This window comes from Malania oleifera, chromosome 9 (genome assembly GCF_029873635.1).
Source record: "Malania oleifera isolate guangnan ecotype guangnan chromosome 9, ASM2987363v1, whole genome shotgun sequence".
NCBI lineage: Eukaryota > Viridiplantae > Streptophyta > Magnoliopsida > Santalales > Ximeniaceae > Malania > Malania oleifera.
Window position 1 is genome coordinate 21,543,126 of NC_080425.1, and position 16,924 is coordinate 21,560,049.

The 16,924-nt window shown below is 38.5% G+C and overlaps 1 protein-coding gene across 1 annotated transcript in view; it reads right to left on the reverse strand.

Moving 5' to 3' along the window:
- LOC131163384 (transcription initiation factor TFIID subunit 1-like) overlaps positions 1-16,924 on the reverse strand; it is a 105,596-nt gene that overhangs the window by 65,661 nt on the left and 23,011 nt on the right. Inside the window, exon 6 of the mRNA XM_058119979.1 lies at positions 5,284-5,541. Within this exon, the coding sequence (XP_057975962.1) occupies positions 5,284-5,541 (258 nt within the window). The remainder of the gene's footprint in view (positions 1-5,283; positions 5,542-16,924) is intronic.

Here is a 16,924-nt window from a genome sequence, read left to right on the forward strand (position 1 = left end):
TGAGGAAAAGTTGGCATGAAAAATTCTCTTATTAATTTCCAAGTGGAGAATAGGGATAATATTCTCTTTTGGCAGGACATTTGGTGCAGCCATTCTCCCCTTGGCACAAAATTCCCTTCCATATTCAGTCTGGCCCAACGACAAAGAAGCCCTATCAGCAATCACCTCCAAATTAGAGATCATGGGATTTCTGAAACATTCCCTTGGTAAGGAATGCCTTTGATTTGGAAATTCACCACCTTACAGAGTTCTATGGTAGCTTGTACGAAACTCAATATTGAAAAATTTTTAATGAACCCAAGCAGATCCTGGATAAAAATGCCAAGTTTACAGTCAGATCCTACTACAGAATTTGGACTTCTTGGGCAGCAACCAGTCGCATCTTCCCCAGAAAGCCCATATGGAAAGCAGCAGCCTCCAGCCTTCTTTATGTTGGAGGCAACTCTAGGAAAGATTCTTACCACAGACAAACAGCAGAAATGGGGACTGCCTCTTGTCAACAGCTTCTTTTTTTGTATGGAAAATGCCGACTCATTTGAACAACCTCTTGCACTGCTCTTAGACCAGAAATCTTTGGAACTTGGTGATAAGCCTGATCAGGCAACACCAGGTTACTGCCAGAGCGGTGGAAGGAAAGTTATGAGCTTGGAATGGCATTCGCTCAAGTAAGGAACGAAGGAAATCCTTGGCTCTTGTTCCTCCTGCAATCTTTTGATTTGCGTGGAGGGAAAAAAATAAAAGAGTTTTCGAAGGATCAGGCTACGCCTTGCTATCAAAGATAAATGGATTGTTATTGTAACTAGCTGGACTAGTGGCTTGTTCTTTATTGACACTAATACAATTCTTAACTTTTTTGACACCTTACAGCGTGCATTCTTTTCTTTTGTCTGTATGTACATGGGTGGCATACCTTTGTTGCCCTTTAATGAAATTTTACTTCAGAGTAACAAACAATAAACCAAAGTCCGTTAGATGAGCCCATCTACATGAATCAATTTCATTTCATCCAATTTACATGACCTTGGGCAATTTCTGCCAACTATTTAAGAGCAGTTAAATTTTTACTCCAATCCCACTCCAAGATGTTTTAGGTCTATGCCTACCCCTTCTACTGCAACTAATAGTAACTATATCAGAATCTCACTTTCTGGTTTGAGGGACTTCACTGCTAATGAGCATTGATATGCTCCTCCTCACTCGTGCACTATTTGGCCTACATTGCATGTGTCCAAACCATCAAAGCCACATCTCAGCTGCTTCTCCCTTATCATCTATTACTATGCTAACTTACCAGGACTAGGTTCATTCCTTTTTTTTTTTTTTTTTTTTTTTTTTTGATAACAAAAGAGGTATATTAGATAGAAAGAAGAGAAGGTACAACGTGTGGATAGGTTCATTCCTTAATTTATCTTTCGACATTATACTAATGTAACTCATCCACCTTAGCATTCTCACTTTAGAAATTTTAGCTTTTCAATATAGTTTCTCATTTGCCCAACATTCTCATCCATATAGCATATCTATGACCACACAACACACCCCAAAGCACTTCTCCATTTTACCCAACCTGCTTAACTATAAGCATTACATCTTTAATTTCTCCTCCAGCTTGCATATTGTTAAGATTTGATTAAAATTGAATGACCTAACTTGACGATAGGTCTCTCCGTCTATTTATAATACAAATTTAAATACATTCTAAGGACAATAATACCCTTGCTAACTCTCACTAATTAACATACTAACACACTAAACAATAATAATACTAAAAGACATATATAACGTCTAACACTCCCCCTCAAGCTAGAGCATAAATGTCATAAGCTCCTAGCTTGTTACAAATTAATCTAATACAAGGACCCCCCAATGCTTTGGTAAACTAATCAGCAAGCTGCATGTACGACTTCACATAAGTGGTTGTAATGAGCTTCTGCACAAGTTTCTCCCGAACAAAGTAGCAATCAACTTCAATGTGCTTTGACCGCTCATGAAAGACCGGGTCGGAGGCAATATGAAGAGCAACTTGATTATCACACATCAACTTCATAGGCTAAGAATGCGGAAAACCCAATTCTTATAACACCTTCTTCAACCAGACAAGTTCACAAGTAGTGTGAGCCATAGTTCTCTATTTTGATTCAGCACTTGACCTTGCCCCCATAGTTTGTTTCTTACTTTTCCAAGAAATCAAATTACCGCCAACCAAGATACAGTACCCGGTGGTGGATCTCCGATCAGAAGGCATTCCAGCCCAATCTGCATCTATATATCCATGGATATAAGTGTGACCTTGATCACGATACAAAAGACATCTCCCAGGTGCACCTTTGAGATATCTCAAAATGCGAATTACTGCGTCCCAAAGACTTGTCCTCGGAGAATCCAAAAATTGACTCACAACATTTGTTGCAAAAGATATATCCAGTTAAGTAACAATGAGATAATTCAACTTTCCAACAAGTCTCCGGTATTGTCTAGGATTTGGTAGCAAATCACCCATATCCAGTATTAACTTGATGTTAGGATCCGTGGGTGTATCAATCAGTTTAGATCCCAACAAGCAAGTTTCATCTAACAGATCAAGAACATACTTACTTTATGACACAACAATTCTGATACGAGATCTCGATACTTCTATACCCGAGAAGTATTTCAGTGGTCCCAAATCTTTGATCTGAAACTTAGTCTGTAGAAAAAGTTTGAGACTCTAAATACCTCTATCATCATCGCCTGTAATAACAATATCATCTGATCCTACACGATGAAGTATGACGATTAAACAAAGAATCTTCTACAGCACAGTGTCAAAGACCAATCTCAAGTACAACAACACTGAAACAACCAACCATGCTCTAGGAGACTGTTTTAAACCATATAAATCCTTCTTGAGCCGACACACTAAGCATGACTCCCCTTGAGCAACAAACCCAGGTGGTTGCTCCATATAAACCTCCTCCTCAAGGTCACCATGTAAGAAGGCTTTTTTAACATCAAACTGATGCAAAGGCCAGTGACAAGTAGTAGCGAAGGAGATGAACAGACATACTGATGTAAGTTTGACAACCGGAGGAAAAGTATCAGAATAATCCAAACCATACACCTAAGTGTATCCCTCAACAACAAGACGAGCCATAGAACCGTTAGGGTTGACTTTCACAATGTAAACCCAGCGACAACCAACCACATACTTGTCAGGAGAAAGAGGTACCAAGCATAGCATCCCTCCATAGCATCTCGTCAACCATAGCATCCCTCTATCTTGAATGGGCTAAGGCTTCTGAACCAGATTTAGGAAGGGTAGTAGATGATAGAGCAGTGACAAAACAATAATAGGAGGGTGATAAGGAATAATAAGAAACATAGTTGGAAATGGGATGTTGAGTACATGTGTGTTTACCTTTCCAAACAGCAATAGGAGGATCAACATCATGAGAAGTATGAACATCAGACGATGACAACCTATGACTGCATTGGCTGCCCCTAGAGGTGTGAAGTTAGTGGTAGCTGCATTGGCATCACGTGAAGGTCTACTGTGAAGATCCCAACACTGCTCAATACCATGATTATTCCTTCTACCACTACGACTACTTGAACCATCGTGATAACTTTTGCGGTTGCTTGGTAGAGAACTTGAATCACTCCGTGTAGCAAAAGCTGTCCTCTCTGAGCCAAATGCATGAACAGGAGAATGCGTGCTAAAGGAAGCATGAAGGAGACGATAATAAGCAGCAAATGATGGCAGCTCCACACTACTGAGTATCTGTGATCCAACTGCCTCAAACTCAAGTCTCAAGCCTACTAGAACACGAAGAACTATCATCTGCTCCGTCTGCTTCTACATCTCACGAACGTTGGCAGCTATAGGTTGCACGACATTAGCTCCTCATGAATACGCTTCATCTCTCCAAAATATTTTGCAACACTCCTATCTCCTTGTAGTAACTGAAAGTACTCCTAGGATAAATCATACATACATGTAATGTTACTGGAGTACAGAAGTTTGACATAATCCCAAATCTCCTTGCATGTATTTAGATGCATACACATTCGTTCAATCTGTGGCTCCATCAAATTCCATAAAAGGGAAACAGTCAAAGAATCTTTCTGAAACCACATGTCTTTTCTCTTTTCATCAGAAGACTCAGATTGGAGCAAGTGGTCAGATTTCCCTAATCTTGCTAAATAAATCCGAACAGCTTAAGACCATTGAACATAGTTCTTTCCATCCAACTTTTGAGTCATTATTTGCGGCAGCAATGTAGGAAACAAATTTTTGGGATTCATAGATTCCATCTCAACACTCACAAATCAGCAATCACACCAAAAACAAGAAGAACAATCAAAACTAATCGGGACAATCACAAACTATGTGAAGCACCGACACAATGACAGACGAGGTGAACTCACCAATGGATATAGTGCTGCCACAACACTCACAAACAGCAACCACACCAAAAACAAGAAGAACAATCAAAAATCAGAACAATCACAATCCATGTGAAGCACCGACGCAACCACAGACAAGGTGAACAACTTATCGACTGATATAGCACTACCACAGCCTCACAACTGAACATACGAAGGCTGCCACAGCTCCGAAAAACTCACAATGAAGCCTTCACAAATCCTGAACAGAAATTAACAGAATACCGCGAGTGCGTAGTCGATAAAGGTTGAATTTTTGGGCAAAAGACTGGCGTAACAGCTTGATAATATAGTCTAAAGAAGGAATCGAAGCATGGCAAAATAATAATAATAATAATAATAATAATAATAATAATAATAATAATAAAAAGTGGCCAGAACTGCTCTTATGCAGTTCGGTGTGTGGAGTAGGCCCTTCCTGCATTTTTCCAGCGCGTGGGGGACCCTCCGACGATGGAGTTTTGTGGGTTACGTCATCAAGGGGTCTGTTTATGGGTGTGTGGCTGGTTTTGTGAAATAAAATGGGATGGAGATGAATCTAAGGACAGCCGCGGGAATGGTGTTTTCCGGTGACGGCTGAGGAGAGTAGGGTTTACTTTGGATCACACTTCGATACAATGTCGAGTAATTGGATAAATGGGTAGACCTAAACTCAATGATAGGTCTCTCCCTCTATTATAATATATGTAAGCACAATTGGAATGACCACAATACTCTTACTAACTCACACTTATTACTAACAAAACTCTAACACAATAATAATAATGCTAAAAGACTAAATAGCCATTAACAGAATTATATTAAAAAAAATACAGGAAATTAAAAAATGTCAAAGGATACTGCCAATCAGCAATAAACCTGATATAGAAGCAGTCTGAACATCAAAATTGTTATCCCCCATCTCATGTTCCCTTTCAAACTCCTCATCCTCATCATAATTTTCATCATCAAATACCGAAGTTGTATGTGCCAAAGTAGTAACTGAAGCTTCAGCAGAAAAAAATTCCTTCTTGGGCAACAAATAGTCCTCCTCGGTAGCAGCTTGAGTCTCTGGTCCCTCATACTGCTCACTAATGTCTTCATAATTAACTGCATCTTCCGCCTTCTCATCATAATCTACCATCAGAATACACCAACCAACACAATATCAGAATATTTTACTAGAGACAGATTAACAGAACAAGTGCAAGGGAAAATGAAGTTTTATCTAAGAATTTGTTGGAGCACTGCACTGGATAATTGCAGTGCTGATGAAACAATTCCCCCTTCTACTTTTTTTTTTAAATATAAAAAATTAAGGCGCCAGAACAGTGACAATACGAATTATATAAAAGTAAACTCAACTCTTGAGTCCTACAAATTCTGTTTTAAGATATATACATATATATATATATTAAGGAAAGAGCCTCTTCTTAACAAGACAATGCCCACATCAGCAGCCTTCAACAGGTAATATAAATAGTTAAAAGTATCTCATCTAAGAAGCAGACCAGAGATTTGTCTCAGAACAAAGACCAATAAAAATAACATAGGGAGATAAGTACCAAACAGCCAATCAAAAGTGACCAACATAAGCTTCCAATTAAAAAGATACATGAGCCGTAGAATGTAAGGGAGATCATGCCTCAAATATCACAGGGTCAAACTTTTTTAAGCATTTTATGATTTTGGAGTGTTTCATTATGAAGTTTGGCACAACTAAGTAGGGCCACCACTCCATTCCTTAAAATATTTATAGATGCATAACCCACAATACAAAGTCACGATAAAATTATTTCAGTATAGTAGCCATAATGCAGATTTTCCACATTTTTATGTGTTTTAATGTTTATATGTTACAGTCATTTTTTAAGGAGTGGGGCAAGGATTGGAGTCCAGAAGGACCAGAATATTAATGGTTTCAGGTTTTTTAAATCCTATTAGTATGTTTCTCTATAATAAAATGTACACCACAATAGTTGAATGGGGACTGAGGAAAAAAAAAAACCTCCCTCCTTTATCAACGAATGAACAACATGAAAGCTGAATAAGAACTCGAAGGCCATAAAATTCAACTAAAGACTAAAATCCCCTTCTCTCTCTTGCACACGCACATGAATAAGAACTGAATTCACATCCTTTGTGTTCCCCATCAGGGTTTCTTCAGCTCTTCCCCTTGCTCTCTACTTCTTGCAATAAAAATAGATTTTCAAGATGTTTTATGCACTCCATCTCATTTTTATCATCCTTTTTTTTCCTCTCGTACTATCTTATACAAATTTCAGCATATTACATTTTGTTTTGGTCTTTTCCCATTTTAATGAACCAATATGAGCTCAAGAGCATTTGCTCTTAAACATCTCCACCAAAAAATAAAAGAAAAGAATACCCTTCCCTCTATTTTCTTTTACCAGTTGTTTAGTGTCGGTTATTTAGTATTATACTGTACATTTTTAAGCATGAGTTAGTAAGCGTATGATGGTCATTGTGATATAGATGTCATATATCATAAAAAGAGAGGAGACTAATCGCAGCGATTAGGTTTTCCAATTTTCTAAACACTCTTTAACATAGTACCAGGGCATGGTCCTACGAGCTAAACTGTAAGTGCAGTAGCCACCACAACCCTACGCATTTCCACCACTGTGGGAGTGACATCCACACCACCACACACCTGAAACAGCTCCAGTAGTCATCAAAAAAATTCTGGATGACATTGCCACATCAAAACTATAAAAATCACATGAAATTTGCATCAACACCACAGTTGTCCACAGACTCCACCGATCTGTAGCCCCCTGAAATCTCATTCTTGAAAGTCCTCCCACACGCGCTCAACCACCAGTCGTAATATGACAGATCTGCTACCACATCAGCACATAAGGCTTCCTTAAGCCTTGTTTCTGGTCTGATTTGTTCCCACATAGTTTTGATTCTCAGCCTTGTTTCTTGTCCAATTTTCCCACATGGTTTGAGTTCCTCTATAGACCATGATATCAGAGATCCAACCTTTCAGTTTTTTGCACACGACACTCTGTTAATGATCATTTGAGGCTGTTTATCAGTGGCAGCGGAGTTCATTGGGGCTGTGGCGGTGTTATGTCCTTGTGTGTGTGTCTCATTCCAGATTTTCAGGTGTCCATTTTTTTGAATGTTGGTCTTGTTAAAGCTCGATATACATTGTTGACCCACAACCTAGCAGCTTAAGCTTTTAGGTAAAGTGGTGATCCAACATGGTATCAAAGCTGGTTGCCAGGAGGTCTTGGGTTCCAACCTTGTTGCCCGCATTTATAGTGTAGCATTTAAAAAATAATTACATTCCCTATAATGGGTATTTGTCGTTTGTTTATCTCTCCACGTGCAGTGGAGTGTAAAAGTTTTATGTACATTGTTAGCCCACAACCTAATAGTTAAGCTTTTAGGTGAAGTGGTAATCTAACAAGTCTTTCTTTTCAGTGCTAGGATGGAGTACATGAATCCCAAAAGTATGTTTCCCTCATGATTGCAACCAATTACAACGAAGTTGAACAAGTAATTATGTGCAGTGGTCTAAGGCTGCCTATATAAACTTGTGAGGCAATCTAGACCCAATTAGATTAAAACCGAAAGAAGTATGGGCTCGGTAAGATGCTTTAATTGTCTCCCTGCAGTGGAACTCAACAGGACCCCAGTTTGCACAAATGTGTATGCATCTAGATGTATGCAAGGAGTTTTGGGACAATGTCGAACTCTAGTATTCCCCTAAGATAACCCCTATGCAAAAACACTCCTAGGATTACTTTCAACTGGAATAAGAGACACAGAAGTCACATGGTATTTCAATGAGATGAATCATATCCATGAGGAACTCAACATCGTGCAACCCTTGATGGCTGGTGTACGTGAGATGCAAAAGCAGAGGGAGCAAATGACAGTTCCTCAAGTCCCAGCAGGTTTGGAACCTGAGTTTGAGCCTGTAATGTCCTCAGTGTCATCCTTTGCTGACATTATTCTTGCATAGTTTGCACCTCCTGTAGAACTCAAGCCTTAGTTCCAAGTCTAGGTGTTCTAACTTCTAGCTCAGAGAAGTGCACACTTGTTACGGGTGGTTCAAGCCTTCAATCGCATGGTGCCAAAAGTTCCAAGAGTGGTTCAAACCATGGACAAAGGGATGGACATAGTAAAGGTATCCCATGCAAGTGTACACCATTCTAGACCAAAAGATCATACGATTGAGCAGTGTTGGGATCTTTATGGTAAGCTCCCATGCATCACCAAGGCAGCCACCATGGATTCCACCTCTTCAGCTATTAAAGAGCAGCATATTATATCCGTCTCAAAGGAGGAGTATATGGAGTTCATACAGTATGAGGTGTCCCAACAAACTTCTCTCCCCATTGCATCTCTTGTTTAAATAGGTAATCCTACACCTTGTTTATTCCCCTTGTGTTAGTAACATCACTGAATTATTCCACAACATTCTTACCTCGTGTTACCCTTGCTGATGGGTCCACTACTACACTAAGTGGAATATGGACAACAAATTCCCTTCCATCCCTCTTGTTTTGTGTACTGCTACACTCCCCTTTAACCTCATGCATGTTAGTAAGGTTACAAGAATCACTGAGTTATTCCATAACCTTCTTTCCTCATTCTGTTGTTATTTACGATTCAAAGACAATAGACAGAGGACATAATGCTGGTGGACTTTACTACTTTGAGTCACTATCTCCTTCTAGTGCCTGCACTGCTACCGCTACACCACTTCATATTCATTATCGTCTTGGTCATCCTTTCATTGGACAAGTTAAAACAATTGATTCCTACTTTGACTTATATGTCTAGCCTTAAGTGTGAGTCTTGTCAGTTGAGAAAGCACCATCGTGCTCCATTTGCTCCCCTAATCAATAAACGGGCAATCAACTTTCTCATGTTAGTTCATTATTATGTTTGGGGTCCTAGTCATGCTACATCAAAGTTGGCTTTTAGATATTTTGTTACTTTGATCATTGACTACTCAAGAAAGATTTGGCTTTATTTAATAAAAGGTTGTTCTAAGTTATTCAGTATCTTCTATGCCTTTCTTATGAAATAAAGACTCAGTTTGGTTCGTCTAGCATAGTTATAATGCTTAAGAGTACTTCAATGCCCAATCACTATTTTTTTTCACAATAAAAGAAGATATATTAAGAAAGAGGAGGTACAATCAGAGCGAAGATGCCAAATCCTCAAAAAGAAAAAAGAAAAACAAAAGCAAAGAACAAACATAAAAATTAAAAAATAAAAATAAAATAAAAATCTGAACTTATCCAAGGAATCTCCTCTTTAATCCCTTCCCATCACAGTTCACCAAACGCTTCAATCTTTCTTCGCCTTACATTTGCCACCATCAAGCCTAACTTCATTCCCTCCATATGATCAGACAACGTGAGGCCCAAGCTGTCTAACAAATTCTGAGTTTGAATGTCAATCTCAGCAGCTTCTTAAACTGAATTAGGCAGAATTCCATCTTTTACCTTCATTTCTTCTTTAGAAGCATCATCCTCAAAAATATTAATTCCATCTAAACCTTCTAGAGGAGGAGGCAACACATAAGACAAATCCCTGAGACAATCTTAAGAAGCGTCTGGAAAAAATCCTTGCTGCTCCCGAATTTGATCAAAAGTAAACCCTTGTCACATTCAAATTCACTACTACCTACACTATCATACACGGAAACATCCCGCCATCTCTTAATATCCTTGTATTAATCCACTCAACAATTGGCTCCTCCACTATGCTTAAAACCAGTGTTTTAAAAGGCTCAAGCGAGGCTTGCCTCAAGGCAAGGCATGCTTAAAACGCCTTGAAGCTAAATCTAATATACCAAATTCTAAAAAGGCTAACGCATTACATGTTGAGGCTTACGCACTCTTACGAAAAGCACGCTTTTTGCACCTTTTTAGTTGAGGCTTACGCATTTTGGGTGTGTGATTCTCAAGTTAGAATTGGTTAGAAAATTTTAACTACATGTTTGTATAAAAGAAATGTCATAATATGAGTTTATTTTTAAACTCTTGAACCTCAACCTTTCCAAAATAACTGAGAGTTGTCTCTTGCATCATGAAAATGGTTTGAACTTTGTAATGGTATAGCTATCTCTTGTCATGATTTATGTCATGTATTCAAGTTAGCAATTTTTGAATGGCCAACAAGTGTTTTGCGAAGTACATCTAATTTTTCTTTTCTATATTACATTTGTGATTTTCTTAATTTTTACTTGATTTTAAATATATATAATTTATTTAACAAATTTTTATCTTTAAAAATAAATTCTCAAAAGGCTTACGCCCCAATGCCTTAAGGCTTATGCCTCGCCTTTTGAGGGTTAAAACGCCTCGCCTTATGCCTTCGCCTTTTAAAACATTGCGTAAAACACCTATAGAATCTCTTTTAAGATTTTTTTTTTTTTTTTTTTTTAACTAAATGCCAATTATCTTCAAAATACATCCTCCTTTCAAAACCCAATTGCACCTCCTTATGGTTTGCGTAAACTTTTCAACTCTACAGATTATCCAAATTGTCTCCCTCCAACAATAAAGTCCTGATTTTCAACTCCACAGAATTAAAATTCTTCGGAAAATATCCCCCAAACTCAACCCTGGAACCCCACCTACTATCAATCTTCTCGAGAATAAAAGATGCACCACTCTCTAGAAAATTAGTAGGCTTTTTAGCAGGCCACTTATCTGATTCTGCCTCCTTTACTTTTTTTCTTTTAAAGCAACTGCTTCTCTCCTCTTGACCACCATAGATCTTGACAGAAGAGAGTTGAAGCACTGAATTGCACATGTCTTTCTTCTGTTCTAAGCAGAGATTAATTCCCACAGCCTCACAAGTTTGCATAAGAAGGTCTTCTGTTTGACTGGAAACCTAACTAAGCATTTGGGCCTGCCCTTCCAATTGGCCCAACTGCGATTCGCCCTGCTGAATTTTCTCCTCTCTAAACTAGCCCAATATAGAATTAAAATTCTACTCTTGATCCTCCTTGACCAACATGCCCATCAGAAATTTTAAAATGCTTTTATTGCTCTCAAACAGACAGCCAATGTCTAAGTTAATCGTCAAAGACCCAGGCCCTGCCCAGTCAACCTTCATCATCCTCCCATCATTCACGCAGAACACCCTAGCCACCTCTAGCCTAACCTCTTCCACCAGAACCTTCTCCCTTAGCAACGTCAATTGATCGTGCACAGCTGTCTCCAAGATCTCCTCTTGCATCTTCCCCCCCCCCCCCCCCCACAAATACACACAACCTCCAGCACATCCTTAGGAATCGAGTGAACTCCATCATTAGGAATCAAGCATGCACCAACCTTAGCAATTGAACAAACTTCATCAGCATTGTTTTTTCCTGATACCATTTGACTCCATGATCAGTTCTCATTACTCTTTTTACTATCAACTCCATCAATGCCAAACAAACAAGAGCTCACCAAAACATTGAACTATTTCCCAAACCGAAACCACCCATCGCCATTAGATCCTTCAGGCACAAAGATAGAATATCTTTTTGTCTCTCCATCTGTGAGCTAATTCCAGAAATTTCCCTGCCCTTGTCGCGCGAATCACCATCCAACAATCAACAGAACCCGCCCAAGATCTACCAAAACCCTAGCTTAAATATCCAGAAGAGATAACAATCCCTGTGAATTTTTGTATAATGTGAGTTACTCGATTTTAGTGAATGGTGAGCCTAAATCTAGGTTTAAGGCTACAAGGGGGATTAGGCAAGGTGAACCCCTTTCCCCATATTGTTTGTTTTAGTGGTTGATGCCTTGAGTAGGTTGGTAGATAGGGTTTTGGATAGAGGTCTAGTGAAAGGGTTTGAAGTGAGAAGGGAGGGAGTGATGATTTTGCACCTTCAATTTGATGACAATACCATCTTTTTTTAGAGGATCATAGACCTTACTTTTGAAAAATTCAGGTCTTTCTATATTTTTGAGAAGGTTTCTGGGCTTAGATTAATGTGGGGAAGAGTTGTATTGCAGCTATTAATGTGCTTGATGAAAGTGTTAGGGAGTTATCTTTGGAGGTGGGGTGTAGTGTTTTGGATTGGTCATTGTCTTATTTATGGGTTCCTTTAGGCGGTAATCCTAGTTTTGTTACTTTTTGGGATCCTGCTGTAGAGAGGGTTTCAAAGTGCTTAGATAGGTGAAAGGGTGCTCTTTTTTCTTTGAAAGTAGAATTACTCTTGTTTAGGCTTGTCTTTCTAGTATCCTGTTATAATTTCTTTCTATTTTTAAGATTCTTGCAGAGGTTGCGAGCAATATTGAGAAAATAATGAAAGATTTATTGTGGTCGGGAGTTGGGGACTGTAAGGGTTATTTGGTAAGATCGGAAGTGTTGTGCAGGTCTAAACGGGAGGGTGGTTTGGGTCTCCAAAATTTGGTATCTAAAAGCACAGCTATCCTAGCTAAATGGATCCCACGAGAGAATTCTTCTATGTGGCATAGAGTTGTAAAAATGTAAGTATTGATTACAAGAGAATGAGTGGCGTACTAATTTGGGATCTAGATGTTCTTGAAAAAGTCAGTGGAGAGCTCTCTCTCATATTTATACCCTTTTCATTCCCCACACTAAATTCTTGTAGGGTAGGGGTTGTAATATCTGCTTCTAGAATGATCTTTGGTTAGGGAATGTAATGTAGTTTTGTCCTCTTTTACTCACCTTTTATGATAGAGCTCAGGGCAGGATGGCTCCATTTCTTCTTTTCTTGTTGATTCAAGTGTTACTTTACCTTCTTGGGATTTTCACCAAGGTCACTGAATGATAAGGAGATGGTAGATTTATCTTGTTTGCTAGTCTTGTAGAATAAGTGTCAGATTTCTTTGGGGGATAGTGGTCTTCATCTTTGGATCCTTCGGGGTTTACTCTTGCAAATCTTTTCGCAAATATATGACTAGCTCTAATTCTTATTTTTCCTCTTTATAAACCATCTGGAAGGCCAAAGTCCCCTCAAAAATTGAGTCTTTTTTCTAGTGACTCTTTCATTTGGTTGCTTGCACTTAATAGAATTAATACCAATAACTTCTTGTAAATCAAGAGACTTATGAAGGCTTTCCATCCAAACATTTGTATACGTTATTTTAACTATTTAGAATCTGCATCACATCTTTTTTTAAAATTGTGCTTTCTCTGGGAGGGCATGAAATAAATAATTTGGTTTTTCCGGCAAATGTTGGGTGTGTCCAGATGCAGTGGCGGGCTTGTTGGCAGTTCCATTTTGTCAATTTTTAGCAGGAAAAAGGAAATGGTAGCACTTTGCAGTATTTTGGGGGTTGTGGATGAAGCGCAATGCACATATTATTTCCACGAAAGAAGTTGTTGTATTTTCTGGTTCAGAAGAAGATTCATTATTTGGCTTCTCTTTGGTGTGTGGATCATGGGAATTTTAAGGGGGTGAGATATTTGGACATTCAGTGGAATTGGCATTATTTGTTGGACAGCTAGATTGTGCTGGTTTTTTTTGTTCTTTTGCTTTCCAGTTTTTCCTCTGTTTTTTGCCTGGTTTTTTTCCACACTAAGCAAGGAGATGTCCTATTATCCTGGTTGTACATTCTTAATCTCTTAATATAATTCTTCTTTTGCTAAAAAAAACCATTTAGGCATGTGGTTAAAAAAGGAGAGAAAAGTAAAGGAGGAGAAAGAAGAAATTATATATATATATATATATATATGTGTGTGTGTGTGTGTGTGTGTGTGTAGCTAAAAAAAATCAACAAAGTTTTGGGAGAATGAGCAATTACCACCACACGCGAACCATGCAGCATCTATATCTACAGCCAACAGATTTTTATCACATAAAAATAAAAATAAAAATACTCCCCCTTATCAATAGTTCTACACTTCCATTCCTATATAGAGACAACAAAATTGAATGTGGAATTTTATTCTAAATGTCAACGTTTCCTCTCTAGTTGCTCCACCCACCCCACCCCCAACACCCGAAGCATTCAACTCATGAAGAACAGAACCACCTTACACTCACAAAATCTCAAAAAAAACATGAAGGAGCTCCCTAGAAAGCATTCAATTGACTTTGTCTCTTTTGCAAAGGTAACATCTGCTCACCAAGATCTTCCCTCCAGCTTTTAAGTTGCTAGAGTAAGAATTTGTTGCCAAGGTCCCTCCCACCAACACAAGGAAGCTCTAGGAGAAGCTTTTACAATTCATTGTATGTTTCAAAACAGCTTTTATCATCCCTCACCAATCACATCATAAAGAAGCCCAGAATGGTTCAATAAAAGATCTTCAAGAGTGATCTTTTTAACAAATAAGGGGCACCAAGACCAAACCTCACCTACGACCTCAATACTTCCAACTACCAAAGCATCTCAATTTAGGGTTTAATGTACAAAAACATGACTCACTTGCCATAAAGAAATTGCCCACCCACTCATCATTACAAAAAAAAAGAATATATTTCTTTTCCACCTCATAAAGCAAGTCTTCCTAATCTATTCCAAAATGATCCAAAGATGAACACCATAAGGCCTCTTAACCTATTCCACCCCATAAACCAAATCCTCCTAACCTATTCCAAAATGCTTCCAAAGATGAACACCATAAAGCCTTCTAGGTTTACTAAACCACCCTGTCCTAACCAATCCATATTTAGATTTCATTACCCTCCAGCAAAGAATATCCTTTTCAGCCATAAAAATCAAAGCCATAGGTAATGAAGCACCCAGTAAAAATCAACAGAAGATTTCACATGCAACTCCCCTTTTTAATTGGGAGCCATACAACATCCCACCATGCCAAATATAACTTGAAATCCTCACTGTCCAACAAAAAGTGGCTTTGAATGCTCTCCAACTTATTAGCCATCAGAGTGATGGGGAAAAAAAATTCATGGGAAAGCTAGAAAGTTCATTCAGGGTAAGAGTTAATCTCTCACCTTCAGACAAATATGGCTTTCTCCACTCATCCAACCAAAGTTCAAACTTTGCAATGAACCAATGATGGGGTCCCAATCCTCACATATTTGTATTTAACTCCTAAGGGAAGACTTAGCATATGAAAAAGGAAGCATTACCCTTCATTGCAGCAGAGAATGTCAAGTGGTACCAGGTTCCATTCACATTATCCCCCTAGTCAATCAACTCATGTCTACAAATAAATTTACCCTTACCAAAGATCTCTTCAAAACCAAAGAAGAATGCACTTTAAGAAGTTGTTCTTCCTCAAGTCCATAAAAAAAAATAGTACTGTCAGCAGACAAAAAGGTGCACAATGCTGAAAGAGTTACCATCAATTGAACCAGCAGAGAAGCCTCAAATAAGGCCACCCTTCACTGCCCGTTTTATCATCTTGCCAAGTATTCCCATCACAAGACTGAATAACGAAGGGGCCAGTGCATTGCTTTACTCTAAAAACAGGAGAAAAACTATTTAGAAAATCATTAATGGGAATGGAATACTAAACTGAGGAGACGAAAAAAGAAGATGACGAAATTTCATCGATTGTCTTTGCTTCTTCAATTTTCTCTTTAATCGTTCAAATTTCATATCTTATACTACCAATCTAGCCTCTTTACATTTTTTCTCTATTTGCAATAATCTCTACTCCTTCCTGTGTAACATCCCTTATCCTTGGGCCAGCTTTGGGTGTCAGTAGATTTTTTTCCCAGGTAAGTGGGAAGGCAGGTACAGGAGTTCGAACCCTGCTCAAATGCAGGGTAGAATGAACCCATGCCACTGAAAGATCCTTTATCACCAATGTTCCTCGTAGATTAACTGTTCTCAATTATTTTCTTTCCTTGTTAACACAATAAATTCCCAAAAGTAATTTCCAGCTCCCAACTTCATATTTGCACATTAGCCACAGATGAATTCGGGTCATTATCAATCATTTTTACTGTAAAATCTCACAATACTGCTATTTTTTTAAGAAGAAAAAAAATATATGGAGCGTAAGAGAACTGAGTCACAGATTTCACAAGTGGAATTGTAACAACAAAAAGTAGGCAGAGCTTGCGAAATACCGGCAGCCAACTGCTAATAATTGAGATACCTCAGTGCCTACAGCACTGATATCTATTGAGCTCCCCCGGCGGTAGCAAAACTCTTTTCCTCTCTCCTACTAGCCTCTCCATCTCAAAAGACTCTGGCCCTCACTTCCTCTTCCTCAAAAGGTCTTTCCAACCAAGCTACCTCATCACAAGATAAAAGGTCCCAATTTAAACCTTCAACCATCAGTGTAATATCATCCTCCTCAGAATACCAATTAAAATAAAACTCAGTGATATCAGAAGCAGTTCAACTCTGGTTGGAGATACCTGCCCCCCTACCCACATCCAACTCCCTTATAAAATTCTTTCTCATTTTTCCATTAGCTATCATATGGGAAAATCTTTTACCCATTTAAACTTCTTTTTCTGTTCCCAACTTCTCATTTCCTTGAAAATCATCTCCTCCAATTTGTTCTTCAAAGATACCCTTTCATCTCTTCCTCCCATGAGAGGGTGCCATCTTCTTCCTTCCTATCTAGCTCAACC